Source organism: Teleopsis dalmanni, chromosome 2, assembly GCF_002237135.1.
Source record: "Teleopsis dalmanni isolate 2A chromosome 2, ASM223713v2, whole genome shotgun sequence".
In the NCBI taxonomy this organism is placed as follows: Eukaryota; Metazoa; Arthropoda; class Insecta; order Diptera; family Diopsidae; genus Teleopsis; species Teleopsis dalmanni.
Window position 1 is genome coordinate 102,032,595 of NC_051847.1, and position 16,572 is coordinate 102,049,166.

Here is a 16,572-nt window from a genome sequence, read left to right on the forward strand (position 1 = left end):
AGTCATTGATTTTTTGTATTTTGTTGAAGATATTTATGATTTGAAAAGAAGTTGTTTAACCGTCCAAAAATACTTATTAAAACACTATTCAACCAGTTTTATGTTATTTTAATTCTGTTATGTATCTCATTTTTAAGTATTTGTTCTATATCTGCTAGAATTGGAGAAATGGGTAACTCATGGGCGATTCATAATTTCGTTTAAAGTTTTTTATTAAACGTTACGTAACTATTGCACAAGCTTATCTAGGAATCAAGAATATTAAGATTTTTTTGGAACTAAGTTTAACTTATTCAGAAAGTCCTATTTCGTTATAAAGATTTACATTATTTTGTATGTAAGGATATTTATGAATAAGAACATAACGTTAAACGATATCATTATCATTTAATACAATTTCTACAAATTTCAAATACATTTCATATTAAACTGCCTTCAGCCTCTTAAGAAAGTAGATGTAAACAGATGGATAACAAACTAAATTCCAAGAAATTCTACTACTGACGTATATACAAATGAAATAAATTACACGGTATATAATATATAAACAAATTTATTTTTCAATTATATGATGTAACGTTAATTTATATATGTTCACTTTCTTATTTATAATACTTAAAATTAAGTTTAATGTGCTTCTGTTATTATTAACACACTTAATGCATACATAATAGACAATATTTACATTATTTATTATTTCTTTTTACTTTTTTTGCGTTTTTTATCTGAACCTTGTAAACCCTTTTTTCTCGTAATACAAACTCTGCAAAACCAATCTTCATTATCCTTTGGAGCAACAAATATACCTACGCATATCCTGAAAAATAAATAAATGTTATTGTACAATAATTCCATGTAAACAGTAATAAGCACTACTCAGACTATTTTCTTACAAACTATTTGAAATAGCTGTATTATTTTCAAAGAGAGTCCAATGCATTTGTGCTTTTAAATATTTTTAATTAATATTTTTATTTTAATATATTTTTTAATATTTTTAATTAAGACAGAAGTTAATAAAAAGAATTCATATAATATCTTAAGTCAAATAAATCTTATAAATCTTAATCTTAAAATTAACTAATCCAAGTTGCTTAAAGTTTTGAATCTATTTATAGTCAATTGGCACAGGTTTTTAGAGCCATTCACAAACTTCGTCTCGCTAGATCATTAGGATCTAGAGAAGAGATCAAAATGGCTACCAGCAACTTAGGTAAGGAATTACTGATTTCCTTTCAAAACAACACAATTCACAGTGCAAAATAAGAGAACAAAATTGAAGGTGCCATTTAAAAAATATTTATTTAGTATCACATTATGCTGTGAAATTATGACACCAAAATTTGAATTTGCTGATGCAACAGATGAATTCACGGACCGAAAATAAGTTCATTCAAAAATTTTAAAAAATAAAAACAGGAACAAAAAATTGTCTAAACTCATGTTTAAGTTTATAGTTATCATTCTAACAACTTTTATTCTTAATATTATGCATGCTTTTATATCACATATAAATAAAAAGCATTTAAAGCATATAAAGCAAATTTAATTATTATTTTTTGAGTTTTATTTTAAAATTCGAATGATAACAGTTATAAGGTGATTTTTATTTTTTAATGATAACTGTTAAGGTCCCTGAATGAGTTAGATCAGTAAGACATAAAATAAAACATAATACCAATATATAATACAATACTAGGCGATATTAAGCTCATTGCTTAACATTCTGCGGATCTCTACAAGATGGCAATCGACAAAATCGAGCTGTCCAAATTCCGCAATGAACTTATTACTGTCATGCTTGACTGATTTTGGAGTCAATATCACCAGATGAAATTATAGGCACAATAAAGACTATCAATAGTTTTTTGCCAACTAATGACTAAAAGATCGTTAAGATTAATACTTCTAAAGATACTATATATTTTTGATATAATTTGAGACTACAATTAAGTAAAAAGTGAAGAATGCTATGTTTCTTAATTTCCTGTTGAAGAAAAAGGACAATTTTGATTATGGTGCTGTAGTAATATTTAACTCTTTTTCAACTAGATATTGCTAGGCTAATGATATAGATGTGTATGATTTATATAGTGGGTGACAAAAATTCACTAAATTATTACTTATTAAGATAATCATACAGGATACACAAAGTTTGAAATATTTTTAAAACTTAAATTACTAAACTTTATAATACGAAAAAATTCATATTTACCAATGATACCACGCATCACAGCCATCGCAACCGATCATAGCAGAGCCATCATCTACTTTTCCACATGCAGGGCAAATCCAAACTCGATTTCCTTCAGCATCCTATAATAAAATTTAAATTAATCTCAACTTATATTCTTTACACTATTTTCGTACAATATATGAGGAAGGGCGACAATTCTCAGAAATTTGGTGAGCAGGACTTTGACTACTAAGGTTTATTCGAGTAGAATTTGGCACAGACTCGATGGACGCTGCTTCAGTTGGTATTTTATTGGACGCTGGTTTTGTATGGTCCACAGGTTTTGTACTTTGTAAAAGCTGTTGTGGTAATAAAACAGCGCTAGCAGCTAATGTACCGCCAGCCAACCAAGGACTAGGGGGTGGAACTAATAACTGTGTTCCGTTATTAGGTAATATCGAAGCATTGATGTCGTTCGAAATTTCTGCAACGTTGCTTCCGACTGCATTCTTGGAACTACTATTGTCATCTTAAAAAAAAAATTGATTTAAAAAGAACGTAACAAAAAAAAAATTTCATCTTACTTATATTATATTTAGATTTTGGAGGTCTAGTAACTAATGGTGATATTCTTGCTAACTCTGGTGATGGTTCCTTTGTATCTCTTTCGTTCGTAAAAAAACCAGTTCTAGCTGTTATGGCTTCAGAGCATTCACTTTGTGGAGTAGGAGTAGGTGAATTGCAACCACTAAGTTTTAATGTTAATTTAGGTACAGAGGAACCCAGTTGTTGTTGACTTATATGAGTATCATTTGTGCTTTCGTTTTTTTCCAACATCTTTGGACTTAAATTGTGTTTGTTGACTATTGGTGTTGAAAATTGAGATGGTAAAATACCAAGCGTCGTTAAACGTTGCTGTTATATAAAATATTTTACACATAAATCTATATTATTTTTTATATAGTATTATCAATATAAAATATTTTGAAAAATTTCGTTTTTTCAATAAATTCGTAAAATAATCTTTTAATGCAATATATGTTTATTACTTTAAGATATTGGTTACTCTCCACAATTATAAAAATATACACATTTGTCCTAAACAAGGACTTTGGTAAAAAGATCGTTATCTCTAACAAAAAATAGATTAAATCTTAAAAAACTGTATCCTAAAGATTTTAAAAACTGTTTTTATTATATTTAATGTTACTGAAATGAATGCACCTGTACGTTATTAAGGCTTTTAAAACCACTTTTTATTGCCCACATTCGAACTATTCAACACGCATTAGTGACAAACATTTAAACATGTCTAGGATAATTTTACCACACTCACACAAATGAAATACCATTTCATTTTACTGGTGAATTTATAATACATTTACCCAACTTCATTCAATTCAATATCATTCGAGAAGATTTTTGTCGAGTTAGATTGACTGAAGCCGCAAAAAATATTTGATCCTACACGATCCTCTCTGTATAATTGATACGCATATCAGTATGTTTGTTCGCTTTAAAGTAGTTAAGCGATCATACCACATTTCAGTGACCAAAAATAAAGTCAAAGTATTTTATTGTTTCACAATTACCAATTTCTTTGAAGCAATGTAGTAATACCAAAATTCTAAGGGGTATTTATTTTCAGACTTTATGCTCTATTTATCTGACTCTACATTAGATAGAGGTTACCAGGCAAATGACAATCGTGCTTTATCTTGCAGTGCAGTGGTGCATTATGGAGTTGCTAAAATTACGAAAAAAAGTTGTAAATTCACCGTTATAAAAAGGAATAATTAATATTGTTCATATTTTCAACTCTGCTTTTGAACTACTGCTTATTCAGAATTCCAGTAGTTTGAATAGAGTACTTCATCAGTGTCACTCTTAATTCTGCCTTTGTTGTTATAATGGACTTCTTTGGACGTCTATCCAATTCTTCCCACAAATGTGCAATGGGTTGAGATCTGGAGATTGAAGCGTATGCGACAATGTGTGTTTTGCATGATGCGCACGTCACATATGCACATCAAGAGTCATATGTTAAAACAGACTAATGAAAACAAGTTAAGCAAAAAAGAATTTAACAGTAAAAATGCTGTTATAGGCACAATTATGGGTTGGAATTAGTTTGAACATTGTTGAAAAAGGTTAGTTGGACTTATTATAAATCATAAAAGTAAAATGTGTGTTTCATTTGTATAAGCGTGGCGTTTCTTTATATTCTAGATTCTCTACTGCTAGTTAGACCAATGGAAGTCATATACGGCATTGAGTCACTTAGTTAACAAAAATGATTGAGTTTTGAAATGAACAGGTACAAATTCAACATTGTTGACATGCTGTTTTCAAAGACTACTGCTAATAGACATTTGACGGTATCCGAAGCAATAGCTTGGTGAAACCTATGAATAACTTTTTCAATAAAAAAAAAAAATAATACAATTGTAATGCTATTATAGTATTAACAAAGACTGAAAGTCAAAATTTTGTGGTATAACTACCAAATATAGTTACCAAATTCAGTACATATCACTGTATTTTTTTATGTTTAATAACTTTGTTCACATGTGTTTGGTTTCAAACTAGCTTGAATAATAATTCGTATAGGTAAACTTTAAGTTCAAGTATTTTAAAAATGCAAAAACTTGCATATTTGTTAAATTAATTCTTTTAAGTTTAAAAATATGCCAATACTACGGTTTTATTGTAAACTATAATTTTTAATATTTGATATTACTAATATAAATCATTTATATACTTAAATATATTTCATGAATAAATATTAAATCGTTTATTACATACCTCTTTGTCCTTCTTCTTTTCTTTTTTTAATTTCCGCAATAATTCCTTATTAAGAGAAGAATCGAGGTTTTCAAAAACAGTTTTTTGCAATTTTGGTACATTTTTTTCACTGCGTTGTTCTTTATTCTTATATTTTTCTTTTTTATCTTTTTTTTTTTTCATTTTATCCTTAATTTTTTTCAATTTTTTATGTTTCTTTTGTAAAAACGTACTTGCTCCCGGAGCAACCCCTGCCATATTGACAGTTGAATGAAAAGAACTTGCAGAAGGTATTATTGTAACATCATCAAATATATTTGTATTATCCACAGGTTTTGGTTTTGCAGAAAATGTTGATGGCGTAATTGTTGCTGTAAGACTGGTGGCAGGAATAGTTTTAGCTGAGTATGCCAAACCGGTGCCAACTGATAGAGGAATTAAGTCCGCACCTCCTGCTAACTTGCCCACTGGACTCGATGCTTCACAATGGGCGAATAAACTCAAATTATTAGGAAAATTTGGAGAAGGTATTGTTGTAGTTGTCGTAGATGACGTAGACTCTGTAATTGAGCACAACAAGCCACTTTTTTTATTTTTAACACTTTTCCTTTTTTTTGTTAATCGTTTTGTTAAATATAATTCATTATTTGCCATATCAATATTTTGATTTTTTGTTAAAAAGTCATCTATATGAATATCCTTAACGTTAGTACTTGGTACTTTGTGGAAAGTGTTATCAATATTTGAAGCATATACAGGATTCGTACTGATATTGGAATTAGTTTGTGGAGCATCAGTGGAATCATCCGAAACTTCAATAGGCTCATCATTACTGCAATTAAAACGTGCATTATACATTTGATTTTTATTACAAGCCTGTTTGTCAATATTTAATGTAGTGTTTATATTTGAATTGACTAAGGTCCCTTTAAATAATTCTTTTTCATTATTTGGATTTTCAGTTATATGTTTTTTATTTTCCAAATCACATTTCGGACCTAAGCCAAATTGTAGAGTCATCTCATTACTACAGGCTGTTTCTTTACGATTGTCATTTACTGGAATTTTTATGTTTGTATTTGAAGTATCTGTAGGTAAATCTGATAAAGCAAACCCATCCATTTTTTGGAAATTTTTTGAAAACTCATCTAAATTAGAAAAGTTTGATATAGATTTTGCAACTTTTACTGATTTTTCCGTTTTTAAACTGTCTCGATCATCTATTCCTTTCTCTTGAATACTCGTATTATCTCGAATTAAAGACATTTTAATGTTTTCAGTGACAAGTGGTGCAACATTGCAATAACTGAATTCGATTTGTTTTGATATGTTATCTCCGTTAACCTCAATATCTGGGAAAATTAAAAAAATTACGTTTTACATTTTAATATGTATAAGATAATAAAATTTATTTGTAATTGTTGTAAAATATTTCAAAAAAATAATATATAAGTTTATTTCTTTCAATAAATTAGCGGTATCGAAAACACAGTTTAAACTTTTGAGCCACCAGTTCAAAACGCAGTTTGGACTTTATTCATCTCGAAAATGGTAAAGTACGAGCGATTACAAAAGAAATTAAAAACTAACAACAAAAATTACAAAAAAAAAAAAACAAAGTTAATAAAAAGCTAAAAACACTAAAATCATTAAAAAAAACACAAAATACTCCAAATGAACAAATTCAAATTTAAATCATTTTTTGAAACATCGGGTTAGCTTTTTTTTTTCTTATTTCTAACTTTACGAAGGCTCAGGCTATAAGAGCATTTTAGTCCAAACAAATATAAACCTCCTGGATCCGATCTTATCACCGCAAAGGCTCTTCAAGAAGTTCCACATGTCGATTATCAATATATTACCAGCTATACACAACTCAATAAACCGATTGTATTATTTTCCCTTATAATTATAATGACGCACAGCCCGGAAAAACCACCCGAAGAAAATTTAGTAAAGACCAAAAAACCTTCTGTCGTTAATCATCAAAGTACACGAGAAACTGTTTTTGTTTGTAATTGAAACAGATCATTAAGAAGAATAATCTTATCCCAATCCAACAAATTGGTATCAGACACTTTTTCGCTCATTTTAATACAGACTAAAAAATTGTATGAAGTTAAAGCTGGGGTACATCGAGGTAGTTTTTTAGGTCCCGTCCTGTACACAGACTTTATTGGTAAATTTGCGAAAGCAATGAATATACCAATTGCAACTTTTGCCAATGACAAACATTTACTTGTGAGTCGCAAAAATGTAGAATTACCTTCAAACGGTTTTTGTAAACTACAAAATTGATTTAAGAGATGAAAATATAAGTGAATATCGGTAAAAACAACCTGTTAAACGAAAAACACATATTCTGAGATGATGGCGCTAAATACCTTGCCATACAATTAGATGGTGCCTAAACATGCACATATTTACCAACAAAAAAAAAAATAAATTAGTCTTTATTTTACAAAAATGCAAAAGTTAAGAAGCTGATATTCAAAACTTTTGCTTTGCAAGAAAGTCATTGTTTATAAAGTAATTGTAAAACCCCTATGGCTTTATGGTATTTAATTGTGGAGCTCAGCCACCAAATCAAAAATTGCGATTGTTCAGTTATAGCTTGTCAAATTAGAAGCTAAGAGGCAAAGTTAATTATCCAACTAGTCCAAAGTCGTATCCAATACACATTTGTGTCTATAGAAACTGCACTATTTATTCTATTACTACGTTATGTACCGTAAAATAACATAAATTTCAGCTTTTGTTTAATATCTAATACATTGACAACATAAAAAACTTACAGAGTCATAACAATCTTTAGTGAATAATGGCAAATTCGAAATCAAGAAAAACAGTTATAGTAAAAACATAGTAAAAACTATAGGTCTTGTATTTGAGTAATAAAAACCCTAATTATTTGTAAACTAGTGATATCAATATGGAAAACTTTGTTTAAATTGTTATGGTTTAACGACAATAAGATAAAACAAATAGATTTTAGAGATTTTGATAATTACTGAAGGTCAAGTTTTTGTGTTTATTACCAGATTTCATCCAGCTGGAACTAGGAAACTAGGAATATTTTTGTAAAAAGAGTCTCACAGTAAATGGACGAAAAAATAAACTCGCTTTGGTACATCAAGAATTTATATACTTGTATAAATTTAGGTACGACATTATTTCAATGTAATTCATTCCATTTCAATGCCATTGAAATAAGATTATTATTTGCTACAATGAATACTTCACTTGTGTTATTACAATAATGAATTAAATCAATATTTGATTAAGCCTTTTGTAACTGAATAACCAATTACTTATAATTTTATAACCTATTAATAATTACATGACTATATTTTATATAAAAAATATTTGTAAATGAAAAACTTTCACTACATTTTATAAAAGTAAATAATGGCGAGTAATTTTTAACTAAAAAAGAAATATGTACAAATCCCATCATTTTAAAAAAATGTAAATAATTACCTTCGTCTGTTGATTTTACCGCAGAATACTGATTTGATCTTACATTTGTTAAAGGCATAAATCCTGGTAAAAATCCTGAAGATGAAGGCGCAGATAAAGAGCTATTGCAGGCACCAGCTAAAGATTGTGACGGAAATAATCCTGGTGTTGGTATTAAACCAGGTCTTGGAGGAAATGCATACAAAGGTAACATTGAAAGCATATTCGGATGCATATTAGAAAATGAAGTTGGAAAAGACGATGAAAACGCATTCGCAGCTATATTATTGGTTTGTGATTGATCCCTTTTTTTTGAAACTGGTGATTTTAACGGGGACATTAAAGAATTTGTAATTGTTTTCTGCATGTCAGTAGAATTTATTGGCAAAAATGGTGAAATTGATGGTGAACATTTTAGAATCGTATCCATACGTAATAATTTTTTGTTAATTGACTTTACTTCATCTTTAATGGTTGAGTCAAAGTTATGTTTAGATAACATTTCAACATTATCTGAGTTCATAAAATTTTCGGTTGGTTTTATTTTCTTACGCGATTTACGCTTTTTCATTTGGGATTCTAATAGTTCTTGTCCAAACATTTTTTGCTGAAATGATATTCCCATTGGAAAACCATTACAATTAGTTAAATTAAGCGGCTCTTGGTTCATAACATTGTTTGGTATGTTACTAGTTATGCCCTTCATTCCTTTAATCATTTTTAAATTTTGATTGTTTGGAGCAATTAAACCATCAACTGAAATTAGTTTCGGTTGATTTTTACTGCCTGGTTTACGACCACGCTTTTTTGGTTTATTTATTATATTTAATTTATTATCAGAATTATCAGATGTAATATTCAGTTGTGAATTATTAACATTTATATTTAGAGACGTGCTTTCAAGTTCAGATATATTTGGTGAGGCTGGCGTAATAGTTGTGCCCGTTGGCAAACTTATAATTGGGCTATCTTGCAAATTACAGTTTGTTGTAGCTAATGTTGAATTGTTTGCAGCAGTAGCCACATATTTTACGTTTTTTTGTTTTGAAATCTTTTTAAATATATTCAATTTAGAACGGCTAGGTTCAGTTGATAGTTTAATTCCGCTACATGAAAAATTTGGTTCCCTATTTTCAATTAATGTTAGATCTGCGGGTTCCTTCAAATCTTGCTGACCCATTTTAATTTCACGATTACAAATAAAATCATCCGTTATATTTGTTTGTACTTCATTGACAATAGATTCTATATTTGTTAAATTTTTGAAATTATTTTCTCTTGTTTCGCTTTTAATATTAGTGTTTAAAAGGTCTAATGACGCTTTATTTGTAAAAATATTATTTTCCGAACAATCATCTGCAACTGAATTAACATTCATTATGCTTTTTGTATGCATTTCTAAACGTATTTGTTGTTTAAGGTGTTTTTGCTTTGATTGTTTCTTTTTTAATTTATCAAAGTTTAAATCTTTAGAACCCGGTGTAAAAAGAGACATAATTGATGTATTTATATCTTCTTTAGATTTTGTATTTCCACCAGAATTTTCAAACATTTTTTTATTCTTTTCAGTTTTTGTGTTGAGTTTTTGTAGCATTTTTAGACGTTTCTTTTGCAATTTCTCATTTTGGAGGTCAAAGTTATCAGCTTGTTTATTTAGAGGCCTTTTTTTATTTACTTTAGAATCTTTTGCATTATTTATATTTGAAAATTGGGGAATATGTGACGGTATGGTGGTAGAAGAATTTGGTTTTACAAGTGCTGGAAGTTTTTCATTCTTTGTTTCACTGGTGTTAGTTTTAATCTTTTTGGAAATACAGTTTGAATCCTTCGCAGATAAAATTGCGTTTGTACAATCACTTTCTGTGTTTACAGGATTCGAAAATTTTTCAAGAACATTAGATTTGGTTTCATCGCCATTTAATATATCAATACTGTTAGAAAAATATTCCACTTCTGGAACTGGAGGTGTTGATTGTGGCGGAGCATCTAGACCTGCTAATTTTTCTAAAATAGTAAAGAACATACATTAAAGGATTTCAATTTAACTTATCTGTGTACAGTAATTTTACAACTACAAGTGTTTTACAAACCTATGACATCTGGAACAATTGCATCAGGAGTTCTGCCGTCTACTGCTGTCGATATAAGCCCGCCAGTTGTCATGGTCACACTATTAAGTTGTCTTGTTGGTCGTCCTTCGTTATCAATTAAATAGGAGGTGGGAGAAATTTTGAAAATATCATTTAATTTACAAGACTCTAGATGCGCATTTTTAACATCAACCAAATTGTTTAAAATCTCTTCACTATTTGCCGAATTTTTTTCAAGTTCAGGATTTGATTTATGCCAATTTTTATCAATTTGGTATGACACATTTTGTTCTTCCGCAGACAATATTGGTGGTAAATATTTGTACATATGTGGCGGGCGAGAATGTGCTTCTTTATTTTTAGGATCCAAAAAATACAAAAATTTACTTTTCTGCAAAGGAAACTTAGGCAAATCTACAGCAAACGGCACAGGTTCCACATTATATAAGTAGGTGATCAACTCATCAATGTTAATATCTAGATTTTTACATGTCAGATATACATCATTCAAATTTGCTTCTGTTCGGTTATCTATACATAACAAAAACATTTATTGTTATTACATATTAAATTACTATATATACACAGATATTATATAACTCTCAAATCGGGAATTTGTAAGGTTTTATTTGATAAGAGAATTTATGGAATAACATTATAAATGTATTTAAGACTAATTTTAAAATTATATTAAACATTTGAATCTTCTTATTTTATGTAAACAACTCAATTTGCTATTGCATTGTTATTATACCAAATTTTTTTTTTTTTTAATACATTATTTTGGCAACTAGTATAGTATTTGGATCCAAACAATATAAACAAAATACAATAAGCGCAATGCAAAATTTATATGCAAAATTTGTGCAACAACACAAGTTGATAATTTGTTGCTTAATTGTATATTCTTAAACAAGCGCTTCGCGTAACATAGTGTGTTAAAATTTTGTACGTTTATTATAAAAATATCGTATAGCTAACGATGAGACTTACTGTGCTCAATTTGCCGTCTTAAATCTCGACAAAATTCATTTAAAAACTTATGCAGTATGTCTTGAAGAAGTTCTAAAGATATGGTTTGCGCAGAATTATACCCAATAGTTTGACATATTTGAGCTATTGAAATTCGCAAGTTGTCGCGGAGATATTCAAAACTCATTTCTTAAAACTACGTTGCAAACAATATCACAATTCAAAATAACACTGTATTTATTTTAATTAGCTATTTCCAAAGTTTGGAAGTAAACGTCACTTTCAAAGCTCCGTTTTAATTAAACGCGATTATTAACAATTGAAAAACTCTCCGAAAAAAAAACAACTTTGTCATAAAAAATAATCTTTAATTTCACATACACCTAAACACTAAATCAATTTGTACAGGGACGGCAAAATGTCGATAATTTTCGATAAATTTCGATGAGTTAGTTTAAACACCTAATACATGCTTAATTAAAACTTTTATTTGATTTATTTTGGCTCAACCCACACGAGTGTAAAAATTGCTTCTGCAACTAAGATATCTACTTCATTTGTAATATTGATAGGCATTTAATTCATTATATACCTATCATAATTAATATGATTTTTTTTTTAAAAATAATAATAATTAATATAAAAAATTTTGTATTGAAATATAATAAATCAACCATTTATAATAGCCATGATTTTTCTTTCAATGTTATAAAGAGCAACATTAAGTCTAGCTGAAACAGATTTACACCACTTTGAATATATGTTAAATGCTTATTTTTGACATATGTTTATTGTTATGTTGTGTAAAACATAACATATAAAAACTGTAAACACTAAATGAATAAATAAAAGAAAACAAAATTAGTAATAGAAGGCAATCGTAAGCATTTTTTATTCTTTTGTTTTCATATATTGCAATCCATTATTTCTGTTCATATGATTTTAACGGATGACTGGAATTGCAATATATTGCAATATATTTTCAGTGAACATTCACAATAGGAATAACTTCCACTTAGTGAGAAGGAGGCACGGCGCAAAATAAAAAACTTCGCCAATAAATATAATTAAGTTTGGATTTGGATTAAGTGAAAAACCGTATATTTCTTCATATATTATTATTAAAAGAAGAGAAAAGAAAATAAGCGGCTAGAAGCGGAACGCTATCACAATGGAGACATTTCAATGAGATAAATGAAATGCTAAGCAAACTGGAGCATTTCAATATTTAAAACGTTCAGGAGAGTGCTGGTAAGAAGTAAAAATACATTTTTCCTAACTATTTCGTTTGAATAGTGCACAAACTCAAAGTTTGTGCAGCCTTGGGTACTTGTGGATAAACACGATTAGTCATTGTTTCTAATTTGACAGACACGAGCTCTAAGTTTGGCACTTGCAGTCCGAACAAATTAGATACGGACTATAAACTAATTAAAAATTCGATTATTACCTAAGACCACTGACGATAAGTACTTGGCAATACTCGCAACAGCGTTGTATGGTCAGTCAAATTTCAATAAAATTAAATAAATTTTTGTGTTTGTTCTTTCTTTCTTTCTTGGCTATTCGAAAACCCTTGTGGCGACGCAGTAGACTATGAGTTGATTGATATTTAAATGTAAAATTCAATTTAAAATATATTCAGTTTTATTAATTTGTTTAAGGAAAACGTTTCCAATTTGGCTCTTAAATAAAGTTGTTTGTTGTTGTTAAATATTCGTGTCTTTATTGATTAGCAAAGTGTGGAGTCCTTTGCTAAAGTGGTGACCCCGACGTGATAAGAACAAACGGTTATGCCCATCAAAATTAATTGAACAATATTTTTGCAGGCAACATTTTCAAGCAGCATGTCTTTGTCGACTGTCAACGAAGCCGCAGCGGTGCAGAGAGAGACTGAGTTATAAGAAGGTAATGTGAGTCGCGTGTCCGTCAAGGTACCGCCATTTTGGCACGAACGACCAGAAATTTGGTTCGCGCAAATCGAGGCGCAGTTTGCATTCCGGAAGTCACTTTGGCTCCAACGTCTACCACAGCAGGTACGTGCCATTTTACAAACATCAAGTGTTGACCTGGTAGAATTAGCTAAACTGATGTCGTCAGCCATGCACGTATACATCTAATGCAAAGTTAAAAAACTAAGCATGCCGCAATCGACTCGAGCCGATTGGAGGGCAACGTAATTATAGCTCGACTGACAATACGAGATCCGGCGACATCAACCACATTTCTTATCGACACCGGAGCGGATCTGTCTGTACTACCGAAAAAATACGGTATCAAACGAGGTAAGTCAGTTGTTTCATTATTACCCAGCTTGTTTGCTGCTAATGGCACGGCGATACGCGCATACGGCACCAAGGTCAAAGAGTCCTTGGTCGAGCCCATTGCATATGGTTCGGAAGAGCGATGGCTCGTGGCGACCATGCGGTGACTATCGTATGTTGAATGCGCGAACGAAGCCGGTCCGGTACCCGATCCCTTTCCTGCATGACGTAACAACCATTCTCCATGGAAAAAACATTTTTTCTAAGGTTGATTTACAAAAGGCGTACCACCAGATTCCAATGGCGGAATGCGATGTACCGAAAACGGTGATTACTACCCCTTTTGGGTTATTCGAGTTCCGTTTCATGAGATTTGGCTTACGAAACGCAGCCCAGACATTTCAACGGTTTATTAACGCAACCTTGGCTGGACTAGATTTTGTTTTCGCATACATCGATGATATATTGATTGCTTCAAAAGACGCCGCAGTACATCGAGTTCATCTCCAAACCGTTTTTGAGCGTCTTCGTCAAGCTGGTCTGATAGTGAATTTTGCCAAGTGTGAATTTGGTTGCAGCGAGATCGAATTTTTGGGCCACTCCATCAGTGCACACGGTTTCAAGCCTCCCGAAAGCATGGTGGCCGCAATTCGTGATTTTCCACCAAGAGTGAAGGAGCTTCGGCGCTTCCTGGGGATGATTAACTTTTATCGACCGTTTCTATGCAACGCTGTCAGCAGTCAGCGATGTCTGTTCAATCTCACTCCTGGGAATCGAAAAAACGATAATAGCAAGATTATCTGGAAGCCAGAAGACATTTCCGCATTCGATTCTTTCAAGGCGGATTTAGCACATGGTACAATTCTGAACTTCATGGCGTCGGATTCTCAGCTTACGTTGACCACTGATGCGTCCGATACAGCAGTCGGTGCTGTTTTGCAGCAGATTGTAGAAGGCAAGTCGCAACCTTTAGCATTTTATTCGAAGGCGTTGAATACGGCGCAATTAAAATATAGCGCGTACGACAGAGAGCTTACTGCCATCGCTCAAGCTATACAGCATTTCAAGTACGCACTCGAAGGGTGCGATTTCATCATTCTGACTGATCATAAACCGCTCACGTTTGCGTTCAAGCAGAACAGCGAGAAGACTTCGCCACGGCGCGTTAGGCAGTTGGAATTCATAAGCCAATTCTCCACTGACATCCGTCATATAGCTGGTGCAGATAATTGTGTGGCCGACACACTTTCGCGTATCGCTCAAATTGAATTTGAGGCAGTATAAGTGGACTTGATAGCTAAGGCGCAAGTATCAGATGATGCATTACTTGAACATCAAGCCGACACATCTTTGAAGCTCGTTGCGTATAAGTTACCAATTTATAATACTGAGGTATTTTGCGACATTTCCAAAGGTGTTGTGCGACCGTTCGTTGTTGTCGTAAGTTAGTGATGCCAAAGCTACACAACTTAGCGCATCCAGGCGTAAGAGCGACACGCAAACTGATTCAAGCAGGTTTCGTCTGGCCAGGTTTAGCAAAGGACGCAGCCGAGTTTGTCAAGAATTGTATCGCATGCCAATTGTCTAAAGTTAACCGGCACACCAAGTCACCTATAGGCTGTTTCGCAGGCGTAGATGAGCGTTTCCAACATGTGCATATGGACATCATCGGACCACTACCATTGTCGCAGGGTAAAAGATACTGTGTGACGTGCATTGATCGTTTTTCACGGTGGCCCGTGGTGGTTCCTGTATCAGACATGACGACCGAAGTCATCGCCGGCGCGTTTGTCGAAGGATGGGTAGCACATTACGGCGTTGCTCACATTATCACCACAGATTTAGAACGTCAGCTTGAATCAACGATCTTCCGAGAGTTATCCAGATTATTGGGTATCAAGCACATTCACACGACAGCATATTACCCCCAAGCGAATGGGATGGTTGAATGTATGCATAGGACGTTGAAAGCTGCTTTGCGTTGCCATAACTCTAATGACTGGACGCGCACTCTCCCATTGATTCTGCTGGGGTTGCGGACTACCCTAAAGGAAGATCTAGGCGTCAGTTCCGCTGAAATGTTGTATGGAAACCCGTTACGTGTTCCTGGACAGCTATTGTTACAGAAATGCCAAAAATCAGGTGAAACCGATTTCGTTTCAACACTTCGTAAAGCATTGGCTCAGCTGAGGACAATCAACGGCAGCAGACATGGACATCATCCAGTATATGTTTCTAGCGATCTGCAAACCAGTAAGTTTGTATTCGTGCGTGTCGATCGGGTGAGAGCTCCTTTGGAACAGCCTTATGAAGGACCGTTTCAAGTACTGCAACGAGGTGAGAAAAATTTCGTAATTAACAGAAGAGGGAGCAGGTGCACCGTCGCATTAGACAGGTTAAAACCAGCTTATTTTACTAACGATGAAGACGTCGGCAAGCAGTTTTCGCCATCGTCCGTAGTCAGTCATGAGCGGAAGCATGCACTCGAGAAGAGGGTTCCTAAACCGTCAGTCGATTCCTCAAAGGTTACGCGTTCTGGCCGAGCAGTGCATTTCCCAGCGAAGCTGTGTGACTACCGCGAGTAACTTCTCTTCATGTGTAGCGCGTCGTCGCCCGAACTTCGTCGCTAGGAGGGAGGTACTGTGGCGACGCAGTAGTCTGTGAATTATTTGAAATTTAAATGTAAAATATATTCAGTTCATTAATTTGTTTTAAGGAAAACGTTTCCAATTTTGTTCTTAAATAAAGTTGTTTATTGTTGTTAAAAAGTTTGATTAAAAGATTATTTACATCATAAATTTTGAGAGTTTTATTTATTAGCAAGGTT

The 16,572-nt window shown here is 32.2% G+C and overlaps 1 protein-coding gene across 1 annotated transcript; it reads right to left on the reverse strand.

Moving 5' to 3' along the window:
- Nucleotides 1-583: 583 nt before the first annotated feature.
- On the reverse strand, nucleotides 584-11,991 carry LOC119677562. The gene is made up of 8 exons (XM_038088964.1): nucleotides 11,503-11,991; nucleotides 10,510-11,040; nucleotides 8,441-10,423; nucleotides 4,982-6,312; nucleotides 2,761-3,091; nucleotides 2,371-2,705; nucleotides 2,216-2,316; nucleotides 584-817 (listed from the first exon to the last, which is right to left on the reverse strand). The coding sequence occupies exons 1-8, from the start codon at nucleotides 11,666-11,668 to the stop codon at nucleotides 694-696; spliced, it is 4,902 nt and encodes a 1,633-aa protein (XP_037944892.1). The 5' UTR covers nucleotides 11,669-11,991; the 3' UTR covers nucleotides 584-693.
- Between the last annotated feature and the right edge of the window lie 4,581 nt (nucleotides 11,992-16,572).